The sequence below is a fragment of the Mauremys mutica genome, chromosome 19 (genome assembly GCF_020497125.1).
Source record: "Mauremys mutica isolate MM-2020 ecotype Southern chromosome 19, ASM2049712v1, whole genome shotgun sequence".
Taxonomy (NCBI): domain Eukaryota; kingdom Metazoa; phylum Chordata; order Testudines; family Geoemydidae; genus Mauremys; species Mauremys mutica.
The window spans coordinates 21,015,327-21,031,751 of NC_059090.1; the positions used below are offsets into that span (position 1 = coordinate 21,015,327).

General features: G+C 49.2%; 1 protein-coding gene across 1 annotated transcript; it reads left to right on the forward strand.

Moving 5' to 3' along the window:
* Nucleotides 1-268: 268 nt before the first annotated feature.
* On the forward strand, nucleotides 269-16,162 carry TBX2 (T-box transcription factor 2). Its single transcript, XM_044993482.1, has 8 exons — nucleotides 269-407; nucleotides 580-1,509; nucleotides 2,915-3,182; nucleotides 6,743-6,889; nucleotides 8,945-9,021; nucleotides 9,282-9,451; nucleotides 11,337-11,896; nucleotides 14,345-16,162. Exons 2-8 carry the CDS (start codon nucleotides 1,145-1,147, stop codon nucleotides 14,789-14,791), a joined length of 2,034 nt encoding a protein of 677 aa, XP_044849417.1. The 5' UTR covers nucleotides 269-407; nucleotides 580-1,144; the 3' UTR covers nucleotides 14,792-16,162.
* The last annotated feature ends 263 nt before the right edge of the window (nucleotides 16,163-16,425 follow it).

Sequence of the window (16,425 nt, forward strand, 5' to 3'; positions counted from 1 at the left end):
ACTTGCTAGCACACACAGGCGTCTATGCACGCGCACTATCTTGGCACAGATGTGTGCGCACACCGCCCTCCCGATGCACACACACACAAAAAAAACACACGGGCACACGCCCGCTTGTAGATGCCTACGGCGCATCTACACGTAATATCCCCCCCCCCCCCCCCCCCGCGCCACAGCTATGACTTTTTAATCTGTGCAACTCCTGCCCTGCTCCCGCCCAGGCGAAGCTGGGGTGTGTGTGTGTGTGTGTGTGTGTGCGCGTGCGCTCTGCTTTGCACGTCTGATGTGGGCTTGCTCCTGTCTCTCCTGAGGTTTCCACACGACTCTCCGGGCTGCCCCGGTGCTTCTGTCAGCAGTTCCCCGCCTGCGAAGCGCTCCCCGCCGGCAGCAAATTCAGCGCTGACCCGGTATGCGGAAAGGAGCTGGGGGGTGGGATTTCGAGCACTTTTCTCTGTCATTGGTTAATATTTTATTCTGTTGACATGTTTTCTTACTGCCGGTGCTTCCGACACCTTCTTTTTTTTCTTCCTTTCCTCCCTCCCTCCCGTCCCTTCCCTCCGCCCCCCCCCCTTACCCCAGATCTTGGCCGGAGCTGTCAAAACCACGCCTATGGAGATCCACAATTGGTCTGAAACGCGTAAAATCAGCAATCAAGGGGGCTTGGCTCGTTAGCGAGGGGATCAGCGCAGGAAGGACATGTGAGAGAGTCACAGTTTTACAGAGATCAGGACAAGATCTAACCATTCCACTCCGGGTCCTTTCGCCCAGCGCAGCCTGGCCAGCGGTGGATCCGGATCGCGCGCCGTTCTGACTCTCCGGGGGCGCCGCGGTGGCCGTCCCGTCCCCCCCCCCAGACTCGCTGCGGTGGGGAGCCCTTTGAAAGCCCCGCATCGCTCCCCGCCACAGCCGCGGCTCGGCTTTGGTTTCTATTTTAGTCCGGCGAAGGACTTTACTGCGCCCAGCGCCCGCTCGCCTCGCTGCAACGACAACAAAAAAATATAAGGAGCTACCACTATCTCCCAGCTGCAAGCGGGGAGTGTCCGCCGCCGGGAGCTGCTCTGACCCGGCTCTGCCTTTTCCTCCTCGCTGGGCCAACACCAGGGCGAGGGATCCCCTCTTCTCTCCTGGCTTTGTGGATGCACCGATGAGAGATCCAGCCTTCACAGGGACTGCAATGGCTTATCACCCGTTCCACGCTCCCAGACCAGCCGATTTCCCCATGTCCGCCTTCCTAGCGGCAGCCCAGCCGTCCTTTTTCCCGGCTCTGGCTCTGCCTCCGGCGGCGCTGGCCAAACCCATCCCCGACCCTACTTTGGCTGGAGCGGCAGAAGCCGGGCTGCACGTCTCGGCCCTGGGGCACCATCACCAGGCAGCCCATCTGCGGTCTCTCAAGAGCCTGGAGCCGGAGGAGGAGGTCGAGGACGACCCCAAAGTGACCCTGGAAGCCAAAGAGCTTTGGGACCAGTTTCACAAGTTGGGGACAGAGATGGTGATCACCAAGTCAGGAAGGTATGAACACCCCCCCTCCCAATACACACCCCGCTTGGTAGCTGCACAAGGGCCACTACAAGTGATACAACCTCCCATTCTTCCACCCCCTCCTTGCACCTGTGACTTAGATAATTTTTAAAAGAAGCCACATTCCGGATGAGTCGATTTCACTGATGAAGGGGCCCGCAAACCGGATTGGGAATTTTTCTTCGTTTATTTTTCTTTATTTACCATCCCCCCCCCAGGGTGGGAGGAAGCTGCTGATGAGAAAATCTGATTCAGTGACTGAAATACAAATAAGAAATAGAGGGCTAGGGGGTGGTTTGGACTTTGTGGGTTTTCTCCCCCACTTTCATTTTTTAAAAGAAAGAAGCCAGATTCCAAATCCAATGTGTATGCAGCAATTGAACACCTGGCCCTCGGATTAAATTGGTGTAGTTTCTACTTGTTTAATTTCGTAACATGGAAACGATTTGGTATATGTGGTGCTCCAGCAGTTCCTTCACTGCATGACTGGCCAATATTGAGAGTTGGCTTTCCCCCTCCATATACCTGTATTTAAATATTAACAGCCCCTTTTGAAAAAATAAACATTGCAAAAATAGGTTTGCAATAGCCCATCTCGCACCCACACACTCCAGGTATCTCTGGCTTTAATATTTTCCTTTGCATTGGCTCTCTTTTATTTTACAGGTAGGATATTTATAAAGTCAGCGTTGGTATTGTTTTCGCAAATTCTTAGAAACTTGCTCCGTGAAAATATTTGGTTTTGGGTTTTTGGGGGGAAGGAAATTGCTTTAACATGTATCCAGAATTATTTTTTATCTCTAGTCTCAATTTATTGAGAAATCCAAGTTGAGATTTCGACCTTTTTTGCTCGTTTTCTGTCATGCGAATTAAGCGAAACTTTGAATGTAAAGAAGCGGCTGGTTAGATTAAAGAGGGGGAGAGAGAGAAACCCAGTGTGTGCACTTTTTAAAAACATGGCAAAACTCAAAAGAGCCCAGGACGTAGATTTCGGACCTGTACCAGGCTCCCTGAAGTAGGATTTAATCTCTACAAGAAGGTCTGATTTTCACAGCAGTTGTGAGACCACAGGTCTGTTCCGAATTGCTAGTTCGGGGTGAGTTAATTTTTAAAAATTCACTTCTGCCGTTTTGAAAGCGGAGGCCCAGGATCTAGACTTTACAATGTAACAACATTTCCAGTTTACTTACCAGTGGGCACACGATGGATGCAAACCCAGAGAGAGAGACAGGGCTGGGGGTACGCAGTGGCCGCAGCCTGCGGGTTAATAGGTCTCAGACACTGCTGCTGCTTCTCGTTTCATATTTTGTAACAAAAGCGAGCAAACTCTGTAGTGCTTCGGGTTGTTTTTAATACGAATCCGTTCTCTTTCTCTTATTGTCTTTTATTCCCTTAGGAGAATGTTCCCCCCGTTTAAAGTGCGTGTGAACGGCCTGGACAAGAAGGCCAAGTACATTTTATTAATGGATATAGTGGCTGCGGATGATTGCCGGTATAAATTCCACAATTCTCGCTGGATGGTAGCCGGGAAGGCGGATCCAGAGATGCCCAAGAGAATGTACATCCACCCGGACAGCCCTGCCACAGGGGAGCAGTGGATGGCGAAGCCTGTTGCCTTTCACAAACTCAAGCTCACTAACAACATCTCGGACAAGCACGGATTTGTAAGTATCACCTCGACACGGGGGCTGGGGGGGGGTGTCATTTTTAGGGCGGGCTGTGATGGTGCAGGGAGCTTTTTGGCATTGCCAGGAATGTCTCGCTAGCTGGCCTTTAAAGTGTGGCGTGTTTGTGCATCTGAAGGACCGCTGGGAAGCTAGGCATGGGGGAGACAGAAACTGCATCTTAATACATGGATTGGTTTAAAAAAACAAACCCCGGCTGCTGTCTTCACCCAGGAGCAAAGGGAAACAAACATCGTTCTGGTGGGGACATTTCAAAAGACATCTCTCGATCACCGGGGTGTGTTTGAAAAAGCCAACACGCGTCAAAATGCTGGGAACATAGTCGTCAGATATTGTCGCTTACGAGGTTCCTATGTACGCGCTAAAAATAGACCCAGAAGAACCCACCTCTTACCAAAACGGAGGAAAACAAGGGTGCCTGTGCCATGAATTTAACTGCCCCCTTTAGAAATAGGCAACATATTTCCCCCAGCAGTTTGAATGTGCGCTTATCATCTGTAAATAGTAAATCACCAGCTCTTATCACGACATTTTAATTCATAACACACATGGCGGGCCTTAAAATGCATGGGATCCATCACTCTTAATTAAGATTAATCGCCGTGTCGATTATGTGTGTATGTGCGTACACACACCCCCTAACATGTTCACTTGGGCCTCTGAGTCGGTACGAATTGCGAATTTCAGACACATGGTGTAAACGTGAAAGGAGTCGCGTCGTGTTAGGCACATGCTAACTTCACCGCCTCAAATGTCTAAACTTGGGCGGAGGGTGACTGGAAGTGGTTGCATGTTATAGATGTCATGGGTTTTGTAATTTGGAGAGGACCCTGACATATTCCCCATTTCAGTGCCAGGCTGAGTTATTGAAAACCATGTTGTAAAACCCATTAAACAGTGGGGAGCAGAGGGATACAGGCTCTGCGCCATAACAAGTGGAATTTTTTTTTTAAATCAGCTTTGGAAGGAAGAACTCTTAAGAACATGGCATTGTGGGTTTAAATCCTTACACCCTTTACTTCATGTTTGAGTCACGCGGGTGGCTGCCAATGCACTTTGACAACTTATTTTCCTCCCTTAAAATATGCCCGATCAGTTTCCTTCACTGGGCCTGATCCTGCCAGTCCTCACTCACTGTAAACCCTCCTGGATGTAAGCGTGAGCTGGAATGGCTAGGAGATTGCCTGCAGTGTCATCGTTATAAACTCAGGTAATTGCATAAATGCTCTAACATTTGTAACTGCGGGGCTACAGGGCAATTTACTTGGCAGACCAGATTGGGACGGTGTGTATGAAAGTGTGTGGGGTGGGGGGTGGGGAGGGGGTTTACAGCTGTAAAAATGATTTGGGATTAAATACAGTTTCCGAAATGAGGTCGGGGGAGACTGTGATCTCTGAGAGGATTTCAGTGTGAATGACCGTTTTGATCGCTTGACTTTTTGGTGGAGCAATAAAGGAAAATAGAGGGTCATTTCATAAACCCCTGTTGTTTGGTTTGGTTTTGGATGCAGAATCGCCCCCCTTTAAATGGAACGAGGTGTCTGAGGGTAACAGGGTAGCGTGGGGAGCAAAAGGAGAAGCCAGGCCCTACAGGTGCAACTGAAGGAGATGCCTGCCCGCATATGGGCAAGTCTGGGTGTCAGCTGCAAAATTCGGTATCTCGGGCATCTTGGTTAAAACCGGTCTTGGTATATTTCAGCTGGTAGATGGCTGAAGTGACCCACCTGTACTTAGTTTCTTTGGAAGTCTGGAAAGCTTATTTTGTTGTTCCAGGAAGCAGCGTCTCCTTGCAGAGAAGCATCTTTTAAAGTCTATCAAACGTCCCTATTTATTTTTTTATTGATCATCTTCCTCGCCTAGTGGACAAAAAAAATCGAAGTGTCTTAGCAATTTGCAAATATCCACAGCATAGAGCGGATCTGAACCAGGGAGAGGGATGTTTATTCTTCCATTAATGCCCGGTGAAGGGGGGCGCGGAGGGAGGGAATCAGAGCTAACAAGCAAGCTGTCTTTAGCCTTTGGACAAGCATTTGGGGCGATAAAGAGAAAGTTCATCGTCCTATGGTTTTGATATGGTAATTAACTGGGATTTGGAGATGGTGGTTTGTCAGTCAATCCATGCCACAGGCAGTCAGCGCCCACTCAAGGTTGGATGGGGGCTGCACCCAACAGCAATATGGGCAATAGAAGGCACGAAAAATCTCTCAGGTCAGGAGTGAATAAGGATCCAGATTACTTTTTCTAGATAGGACAAGAACTGGACCGTTTAACAATACACGGCGCTCTGTTTGGAGAATGCAAAGTGTAAATCAATAGCGAGAGAGTATCAAAAATAGCTTTTTATTATTCAAGGGAAGCTAGTGTGATCTAACATTTTTAACGGTTCCTCTTCATCAATTACATATTTTTGGTGTGTGTTGTTCTCAAAAGGCTGGCGTGTATTAAATCGGAAAGATCAGGGTTTAGTCTGTGCCATCTGGTCATGGAAGGGATGCATTTTTTTTAAGGAATGCAGATTTACAGCCTGAATGGGAATTTTTGCACCATTTCCTTTATAAATCCCGTCTAGATTACATCAATATAATATTGATCTGACAGGTCACCAGCAGGTGACTATTTTGGGGTTAAAATTGGAGGTTTTTTATTGCCTTCTACAGCAAAATGAAGTGACAATTATTTAGCCACTTGGGCAATAGTATTTTACAATAATTAAGAATTCACCAGCCAGCAACAATTTTGTTTCAGTAATATTGCATTTAATCCTGAACGCATCAGGTTACTGAATTATTACATCAAGAACAGACTATAGTAGTGTGATTTGAAGGGGGGAGAATTTAGAATTCGCAACAATTGTGTTCTTTTTCAGAGCAATTTAAACTAATTAAAATGTGGATTTGTCTCTTCTTTCAAATTCTGGTTCTGGCTTAGAAATATTTCCAAATGCTCTAAAATTAAAAACAAAATAAGGAATCCGGAATTGCTTTGACTGCTGGCGACAGTTTCAGACACCTGGTTGGGGAGCAAATGCTTGTTCATCTGTAATTTCTTCATCTAAAACATAAAATCCACATGGATCCTGGCGTGAAACATTCCTTTCGCTATTCCAGTAGCTTACTTGGGAACATATTTTTTCTGTTGCAGTCAACTGAAGTGAACCCACTTCTGCATTGTGTAAGATAATTTGATATAGATTGCTAGAAAATATGCAATGGAGATTGGGCTCTTCCTTCATTCTCAGGATTGTAATAATCTGGGGAGAGATATTTTGCCTCCTTATCATTGCAGTTCATCAGCCTGCATTTTTAAAGAGCATTTACAAAGAAATTGCAACAAGCCTTTTTCTTCCAAGTGACCTGATCAGTAGAGGCCAGATTGTAAAAAAATGCCTTATTATAACAGGGGGAAAAAACCCTCCTTTTGGTATGAATGGGGAAATCCTGCTTAACATTTGATAGCAGGCTCTGGGTCTAGGAATTCTGCAGGCGAGGTTGGTTTGTATTTGCTGGATTTCAGTCATTCGCTCTTTTCCTAACCCACAGACCATACTGAACTCCATGCACAAGTACCAGCCCAGGTTTCATATAGTGCGAGCCAATGACATCCTGAAGCTTCCCTACAGCACCTTCCGGACCTATGTGTTCCCTGAAACGGACTTCATAGCAGTCACCGCCTATCAGAACGACAAGGTGAGGGGGCGAGGGGGTTGTTGTGTAAATGAACCTTTTCTCCTGGAGCAGATGCAGGGATCCGATCCGGCGTCCCCTGAAATCCCTGACTTCAGGATGGGCTCAGGATCGGTCCCCCGAGGAGGAATCCAAGCAATGGGAATCGGACAAGGACTCCAATGCCCTTATAAGTCTCCCGTTCTGCGGCCACCTACTAATATTAGCCTGTTTAGCTCGCGGTTGTTAGTTTTAAAGAGTCCAACTATTTGGAAATCGAGTTTGCTGAACTCGGGGGAGATAAAAATCAAAGGCGGGAGTGAATTGTGTGTGTGTGTGTGTGTGTTTGCTGCTTCTGCCTGAGCCAGCCGGCTGAAACATGCTGCTTGGGCGTCAGACAAGTCGGGGGGCAGGGCTTGGGGCAGGGGGAGCGGAAGGGGGAGATTTCAGAGAGGTGCCCCCACATGAGGAGGCAATACCCCACTTTCCCCCCCTCCCGGGAGCCTGGGTTTTCTTTTCTTTTCTTTTTTGGTTCTTTGGCACGGGGACCGAACATTGTTGCTCAGTAGCTTGCAGATCCTGAGGAGATAGACATGATGAAGCATGAAGAGCGGCTGGCGGGAGTTACCTCTAACGGCAGCCTTTGCTGAGGAGCACAGGAAAATGACCAAGAAGACAGGCTAATTCAGTCTCTTTCCAGATTAAGCAGGGTTAGCCTTTCTCGTGAGTGTGTGTGTGTGGGGTGTGTGTGCCGGAGAACAGCAAGCAAAGCTTTGGAGATGGGCGGGAAACCTTTGGTTCTGGTGGTGCTTTAGCTGGGTTTTGTTCTTCAGACTTGACCGGTTTTTAAACCGCCCCCCCCAACCCTTTCCCAAGAGGTTCCCCCACCACACCCAAAAGCTGACCGGCACCTCCACTCCTGGCTGCTGATGTTAATTGACAGGCCTGTCTGAGGGTCCTGGTGGGCTTGTTTCCCTCGTAAAGTTTATGGCGAAGAGTCACAATCGATTACAGAACACTTAGGCTGCAGCATCGCCGCAAGCTACCGCAACGCAACTCAGCACTTGCTCCAGCCTGGTCCTTTCTGCTGGGCTCCATGCACTAGTGAACCATCCTGCAGGGCTCCATGCACTAGTGAACCATCCTGCAGGGCTCCATGCACTAGTGAACCATCCTGCAACCGACACACACACACACACCCATCCTGCAGGTCTGCACGCTAGGAGGGTGTATCCCCAGCTGCCAGTGGCTGCTCATCTCTGCAGAATAAAACCCTGCTCTGGGGCGGTATTGCTGAGCAGTGCAGTTCAAGGGCGATGGATGAGTGGAGTGAGGGGCACTTTAGGGCTGGAAAGGGACTTGCTAGGTATGCACTGCCTCTTCCCTGCTGTCTATATTGGCACAAAATAAAACCTGCTGGGTGGAAAAGCTGGGAAGTAGAAGGGGGATTAAGCAATTTGTTTTTACAGAAATAATGTGGAGCAGATCAAACATGCATTTTTAAAGCAACCAGCGAGGGGACATATTTCAAAAGCATGAATTATTGAATGCCCTCATGTCGCCAGCACCATAAGTTAGTCTCTGGGAGAGATAAGAATAGCTTTTAACCAACACAGCAATGTTTAGTGCCATCTTCCCTCCAGGGGGCCGTGAAAAATAACTTCCTATCATTAAAACTCTATTAATAATTCAGGCCAAACCTCAGCATCATTTTTAATAACGCATGCGGTGTGTTAAACCGGGGATCCTGTGTGTTGCAAACCCTTTGAAACAGAACCTAAATAGGACGCTGACATTCTGCACCGTTGAACTTTGGAGGTTAGCCCAGGTCAAGCGACCAAGCTACAAGGTTGCTCTTTATTTTCATTTCCCATCATTTTTTAATGACTAATATTTGTCTCATCGTTGCTGGTTTAAAGGGCAATTTGACATGTATTTCCACACAGTCCAAAAGTGTGTGTGTGTGAGTGAGAGAGAGAGAGAGAGAGAGAGAGAGAGAGAGAGAATATTTTAACCCTTTCTGCATAAAACCTTGTCTCTAGGATAATTTATGCGGTTTATTGTTGTTGTTGTTTTCAGATCACCCAGCTTAAAATCGATAATAACCCCTTTGCAAAAGGATTCAGAGATACCGGGAATGGAAGGAGAGAAAAGAGGTAACATTGTTATCGGAGCTAGAATGTTTTAGCCTAGTGGTAACATGGAGATTTCGTTCCTCCTTCCCTTTGTTTTTGAAATCCCAAAGTTTCCTGGGAGACTTCAGTGGGGATTTAGTTTAGCCCAAAGTAATATTTACAAGGGGTGTTGTAAAGCGATGCCACCTTCCCCTATGCCCATTAACCAGGTGGAACCCGGAGTGTATCTACTGAGATGCACCACGGAGATAATGTTCAGTAATGACTTTTCCTTTTTGAAGGAAACAGCTCACCCTCCCCTCCCTGCGGATGTATGAGGAGCAGTGCAAACCTGACCGAGATGGGGGCGAATCCGATGCTTCCTCGTGTGATCCTGCCCCAGTGCGCGACACACTTCACTCCCCATTGGGTACGGCCCCTAGTCCCCTGAGACTCAACCGCAGCAGCAGAGGTAAACGGACAGTTCACTCCAGAACTCAGCATCAACGCCTGTTAAAAGAGGAAAGCGGTGATTTTTCTCTCTTGCCTTCTCTGAACAAAAATGGCCAGACTCGAATCTGATTTACACTCTAAAGCCTTCCTAGGAATGGCTTCGAATTGACAGAGGTGTGACTGAGGCCCCAAGGTTGTTAACTGGAAAATTACTTTTTTCCACCCACTAGAACTGAGAGGTGTTTGTAAGTCAAATCTGGAATGGAAGATGAGGAAGAAAAGAATAGATTCAAAAGCTGTAATTTAAGTAACTTTCCTGATGTGTCAGATTTCAGGTATGGCTTGGCTCCTCATTCTCCAATGTTATAGGTGCCACTTTTAAGTACAGATTAAAAACAGGTGTGGAGTGAATTCCATCCCACTTTGGACTGATTGCAAATTCGGGGTTCAGACCCCTGGGAAGAAATTGCACAACCCAAAAGAGAAAGAGGTAGAGAGGTTGATCAGTACAACAGAACCTAATGTTACAACTGAAGAAATGTAGCGGGGGGGTGGATGCAAACCGCTTCTAACATTTTCCTGTTGTAAATGTGTGCAAACAACAGGCTGCAATAAATGTAATCGTGATGTTACATAAGCCTTACTGGCTTCCAGAACTCCTTTCTGGAGGGTTACTCTGGTTGCAAAAGGTAAATTAACCCCCCTCCACAACAATCCCTAATTTTTAAGAGGAGAGAACATCGGGATTGAACTCGGAGGCTCACATCTAGTACATGAAAATAAAACCCAGCAGCTCTCCCATTGTAGTTTTCAGCTACCATGTCTGGCACTGACACACTGTCAGTGGATTTGCTGCTTTTTAAAAAAAATCCCTTTCCGCTATTTTAGGCCTGCCTCTTTGGCTTGCAAAAATTAATGAAATTGCAAAAATAGTATTTACCTAATACCAGGGTTTATGACACACCTGGCCCTCTTTAAGAGTTTTTCAGCTAAATCCATTAAACCGGCAATGAATATATACCTCCAACCAAGGAACTTAACTTAAGCTGCCTCAAACTTTTTGCTCTCTGAATCACAACTGGTCCGATATTATTTAAATCCGGATGTGTGCAGTTACCTGCCAAAATGGGATCTTTGCTACCTCAGGCTACAGAGATGCTTGTATCCATGATCTATTCTGTAGGGAAATAGGGTTCAATTCACTATTTTTCCTCTACACAGTTAGGTGTATTTCGATCAGTGCTTTTTCAGAACAGATCATGCCAGGCTTATTTCACGGTGACTGGTGATTTAATCTGAACAACCCCCTCCCGTTCTAATCGGTCCATAAGGTGCATTTACACCCAATCTGGCTCTACCATACATGAATCCATTCTTTTCTAACACGGCACATACTCCTTCCTTTCTCGAGGGCTTCTGCTTTCTTTTAACCCGCGGAGCACCTCATGAGCTAGGCAGACCCGTGTGAGGATGAAGCTAATTGATAGGATGCTGTCATATATTTTGGTGCCCTGAGCAGATATGTTCTTCCTGTTTGGCAAAGCGGTGCTAATCCCCTGTGCCTCGCAATTACCACTTCATAAAGGTCTGATTCTCTCCTCCCTCCCGCCCCGAAAATAGATTGAATTTCTTCAATGAATAACCAGGGTTTTTTTCTTTTTTGTTCCCAAAGCGGCGGGGATTTTAGCAGCAACCCCCCCTCCCCCAGTTTAGTGCTGAGTTGAAATAGACCCAGGCAGAGCGGGCCGGCTGGGGAAGGCAGGGGGTTGCCAGGGGTGTGTGATAAGAGGAGGGGGTCGGGCAGCCTGCACGGGGGGTGATTCCCGTGCGCCCCCCCCCCCAGCTGTGCGCGCCCCCCGGGGCACGGGATGGGCCCGCGTTTCACCCCCCCCTTTTCCTTGCAGAGGAGAAATCCTGCCCGGAGAGCGACCCGGAGCTGGAGAAGCTGCCCGAGGAGCGGCCGGCCCGCGGGCCCAGCCCCGGCCCGGGGGAGAGCAGCCCGCGCAGCAGCCCGCGGCTGCCGGAGGAGCGCAGCCGGGAGAGACCCAGCCCGGAGAAGCCCAAGGGGCTGGAGAAGGACAAGCCCGAGGGGCGGCGGAAAGAGCCGGACGCCTCCAAGAAGGAGGCGGAGGGCGGCGGGCTGAGCAAGGAGCCCTTCGCCCCGCTGATGGTGCAGACGGACAGCGCCGCGCACCTGAGCGCCGGCCACCTGCAGAGCCTGGCGCTCTCCGGCCTGCACGGGCAGCAGTTCTTCCACCCGCTGGGCGCCGGGCAGCCGCTCTTCCTGCACCCGGGCCAGTTCGCCGTGGCCCCCGGGGCCTTCTCCGCCATGGGCATGGGGCACCTGCTGGCCTCCGTGGCCGGCGGGGGGCTGGAGAACGGAGCCCTGGCCTCGGCTCAGGGGGCAGCCGGGACCGCCACCCCCTTCCCCTTCCACCTCTCCCAGCACATGCTGGCCTCTCAGGTAAGCGGGGCTCGCGGGAGGGGCTGGGGCAAGGCGCGGCCGCCCCCCAAAACTCAACCCGGTCCCGATCTACTCCCCTCCCCAGGAACGTACCCCCCATTTCACCCCCTTCTCCCCCCGTATTTACCCCCCTTCATTGCCCCGGTTAACCCCCCCCCATCTCCTGCTTAGAAATGGGGCGGGGGGGGGTCCGGAGCCCGGGGCAGCCCCGTCTCCCCGCACGCCTCGATTCGTACCGGGGCAGAGCCCAGCAGCTCGCCCTGGAAAGCAGCGGCTAGGCCGGGGCAGCTCTTTCATCGAGCCCCCCGCTGCCTCTCCTGGCTCCCCGGGCCGCGGGAGGCTGCGCGGTGACCGGTCACGACCCCCCTCCCCGGTGGCTGATTGAATCCGATAGCGCGTGGCTCGCTTCGGATACCCCCCCGGGCTGCGTCCGCGGCCGGAGAAATGCGGCGGGGTGAAGCGGGGTCACGTTTCGGATCGTGCTCCCCGGGGAGCGGCTCTGCGCGGCTCCCTAGCCAGACCCAGGGGACTTTAAATCAGCTCCTCCGGGAGCGCCTGGGAGCGGCGTTATCACCCGCTTTCCTCTGCAGGAGCCCAGCCCAGGGTCTCCGGCCACTAACTGCTCCTCTTGGCGCTGTGACACTGTGATTCGTTCAGATGCAGCCAGGTCTGAATGGGAACACATCAGCCAGCGGAGATGCTCGGCCCCGAGCCCGTTTTAAACCCCCCACCCCTGCTACAGTGGCATTGAACTGATACAGAATGAAACGTGTCCAGCTCCAGCCTCCCCTTGAGTGTGTCGGGATCGATAATGGGCGGGAGCCAGGACTGACCTTCCCGTTCCTGCCCAGCTTTAAGAGGCGAACCCGGGCTGACCTTGCAGCGGCTATTCCTTTCCAGCCGCTTGCTTGTTTCTAATGCAAACAGGAGAATGATGGGCGCGCCTATCCACTTAGGTGCCTTTCCCTAGCTTTGAACAGGCTGCTCCGGGCCAGGGTGAATCCTGAGTCAGACCCGATCACTGCTAGAGGGGGTAGCTGCGTTCAAGGCCCATTATGCCCCCCCCCCAATCCTCTAGTAAGTGGAAAGGGCCCGATTCTGCCCACTGACTTCAATGGGAGAAGGATCCAGCCTGTTTCCACTGGCCAAAACAAGGGTTGTGCCATCTTCAAAAGGGCTTCTTCTGTTGCATCCTGAGTTGTGTGTGTGTGTGTGTGTTGCCCAACCCAAATACACCAAGATGTCATTTAAACCATCTAATTTATCGATCCTACTTAACTATGTGTCTTAATGTGATTAAACTTGTGTGAGGATGCACAGACCTGGGAGACAGGCTACAGCTGAGAGAGAGAGCTCAGTGGTTTGAGCATTGGCCTGCTAATCCCAGGGTTGTGGGCTCAATCCTTGAGGGGGAACTGGGGTAAAAATCTGGGGATTGGTCCTGCCTTGAGCAGGGGGTTGGGCTAGCTAACCCCTGAGGTCCCAATCCTGATATTCTGTGTCTCTAGTGGAGACTTGTTGAAGGCAGAGCCTGGTTGTAGTGTACTGCTCTAAGTTTTGAATAGGGGTTTCAGGCTGCCCAGCAGACGTGCCAGTTAACTTCATTTCTATTTATCAGGTCTGATCCTCTCCCCATTTATTACAAGATCCTTTAGGAACTCAGCAGGTTACCTTCATCCCTACCTATTCCTTGAGCAGTGCCCCAGCCTAATTAAGAGGCCATTGTTTCTGTGCCCAGGACTGTTTCAGCAGGTTGATTCCTTTCACGGTTCCCTGATGTTTAAATCTCTCTTGCTGCATATGGGGTGTATTGTTTCAGTGGGAAATTCGGAATAAAAGGCTGCAGGATCTGATATGTGGCAGATGTTTGTTAGTAGAGAGGAGGCACAAATTTGTGGCCTCTCTCCTGGCCCAGAGGGATGGAAAGTGCTGAGCTGGGTGGGCGAGAGTGTTGGAAGAAAATATTCCATTTCCATTAGTTAATGAGTTTGACTTGATTTCGCGCTGCTGGTGGAAGGTCATTTATGCTCCCAGAGAACAGAGAAGCTCACCCAAGGCAGAGACAATTGACAGACAAGCCTCTGTCTCTTGGGCTCTGCGTTTGGAGTGGCACACAGGAGCTTGGCTACTTGGACTTCCTCCTGGGGATGAAATGCCCTGGTCCCAGGCCTGCTGTCCTTTCTCTGGGGCATTGGTTGGTTCCCCATCCCAGCTTCCTTCCAATGAACTGGGCGCAGGTGCCAACCCCTTTCACCCGGCGTCTGCTCTCTTGGCCTCTTACCCTGGCAGTAGATTCTCTCCTAATCCCTTGATTTCAAAGGTCTCAGGGGGGCTCACCTGGATTTTCTGGCTGCCTGGGATTCTGCCCCCTGCCCCCCAGCTTGCGATGGTGCCAGTCCCCACCGCCAGGCGCTCTTAAAACTCTCCTCCTTTGTCTCTCTCTCGCAGGGAATTCCGATGCCCACCTTTGGCGGACTCTTCCCGTATCCGTACACCTACATGGCAGCTGCCGCCGCCGCCGCCTCAGCGCTGCCAGCCACCAGCGCGGCTGCGGCCAGCTCCCTGTCCCGGAATCCCTTCCTGAGCAGCACCCGCCCTCGCCTGCGCTTCAGCCCGTACCAGATCCCCGTCACCATCCCACCCAGCACCAACCTCCTGACCACCGGGCTGCCTGCCGGCCTGAACCCAGGCTCGGAAGGCTCCAAACCCAGCAGCAGCAGGGAATCCAGCCCCCTCCCAGACCTCCCTTTGCACAAATCCAGCAGCCAGAGGGGCTCCCTCTCTCCCAAAAGCTCCCTGAAAGATTCCATCAACGAACTGCAGAATATTCAGAGACTGGTCAGTTGCTTGGAGAGCCAAAGGGAGGTGTCACCCGGCAGGGAGTCCCCCAAGTGACTTTCTGAGCTGCCAACATGCCGGCCCGAAGGGCTGAGAAGCACTGGGATTTTGTACAGCACAGTATAAATATTTATTAAAAAAAAAAACAAGGGAAAAAAGGGGAGAGGGGGCAGACTGTTAAAGACAGGGATACAAGTGTGATCCATACAGACACCTAGACAAAGCAGAGGCCAAGTGACTGATCCGCAAGCAAAATATCCCGTAGCCAGGAGAAATTATGGGAGACTATTCCTTCCCCCCTCCCCACCACTCTCCACTCAGACCCAGGAGAATATAATGGATAGGATCTCCCCTCCCTAAACCCAAATCAGGAGAAAATACGGCGAGTATCCTTCCCTCCCCTCCTCAGTCCCATTGGTTTGGACTCAAAATACATCTGGAAAAGCAAAAGGACTCCAATCTGCAGCGTAGCTTTCTTGATCAATGGATTACCCAGAACACATGCAATTTCCGGGATGGCGAAAGAATGTACCAGTCATTCCTTTAAAGGGACTGCGGGAAAGGTGACTGATGTTTTCTATAGGGACTGATTTCTGAAGGGAGGAAGATGCTTTCAACCCCCCCTCCTCACCTAAAACAGACAATTTTAAGAGGAAAATAATAACTCTGGGTGAGGCTAGTGACTATGAACATGTGTGTAACCTGATTTGTCAGGGGGCGAATGGAAATAAACTGTCGTCAGCGCTGTTGCATCCACCACTGATTTCAAAGGCCACCAACACTCAGAACTGGTACGGGCAGTGTGACATGGCGGGTTTGGAATCTACCGGTGTACCAGAAAAAAAATATTTATGAAATAAATGAAAATTTGTGTAAATAAGCTATAAGGATCCCAGAATATGCAAATTGGTATTAATTTATTCAGTTGTACATTGGTGTGTACATAATATTTAGAGTTTAACTCATCGCATTTAATTTTTTTTTCATTTTACATGAACATATATATTGTAAATGAAAAAAAATATTTAGCTCTTTGTGATTGAAGGAGATCTTGGTTTCTTTAACTGTGTTTTAAAATGTTGTTTATCCCGCCTGTTCTCTAGGACAATCATGTGCCATCAGTATACACTTTTCAGTCATTAAAATCAGAGTTTAATTTGTTAATGAACTCTTACAAGGAAAAAAAATCCAATGAAAATATCTTTACAGTGCGGGGTATAGGAAATGCAGGAATAAACCTCAGGTTTTTATTTTTCACTCCAGAACAAAAAAAGAAATATAATAAATTTAAATATCACACAGACTGTGCGCTATATTTGTTTTAAAATAAAAATATACAGGATTTGAAATGTGCTGGTTATTCGGGTATCTATCTGTTCATTTTTTGATGAATTCTCTCACATCTTTCAATAAAAAATATTCTAAGAAGCTTTGCAAGTTTGGTGTTTTTCATCTCTCCTAGCATTTCACAATGATTCTATGTGGGTTATTTACTTTATTCTAACTTTTGGGAGCAGGGAATTCTGAACACCCCCTTCGAAATTTGAATAGCCCAGCATGCATGTGGAGTTCTGAGGGGAGATTTTGATCCCCCAAAGAAATTAAAACCACTAACAATTTTTTTAATGTCAGGGCTAACTACAACTGGGATGACATCATTCTTACCAAGAGTAAGTTTGACAGCCTTCAGT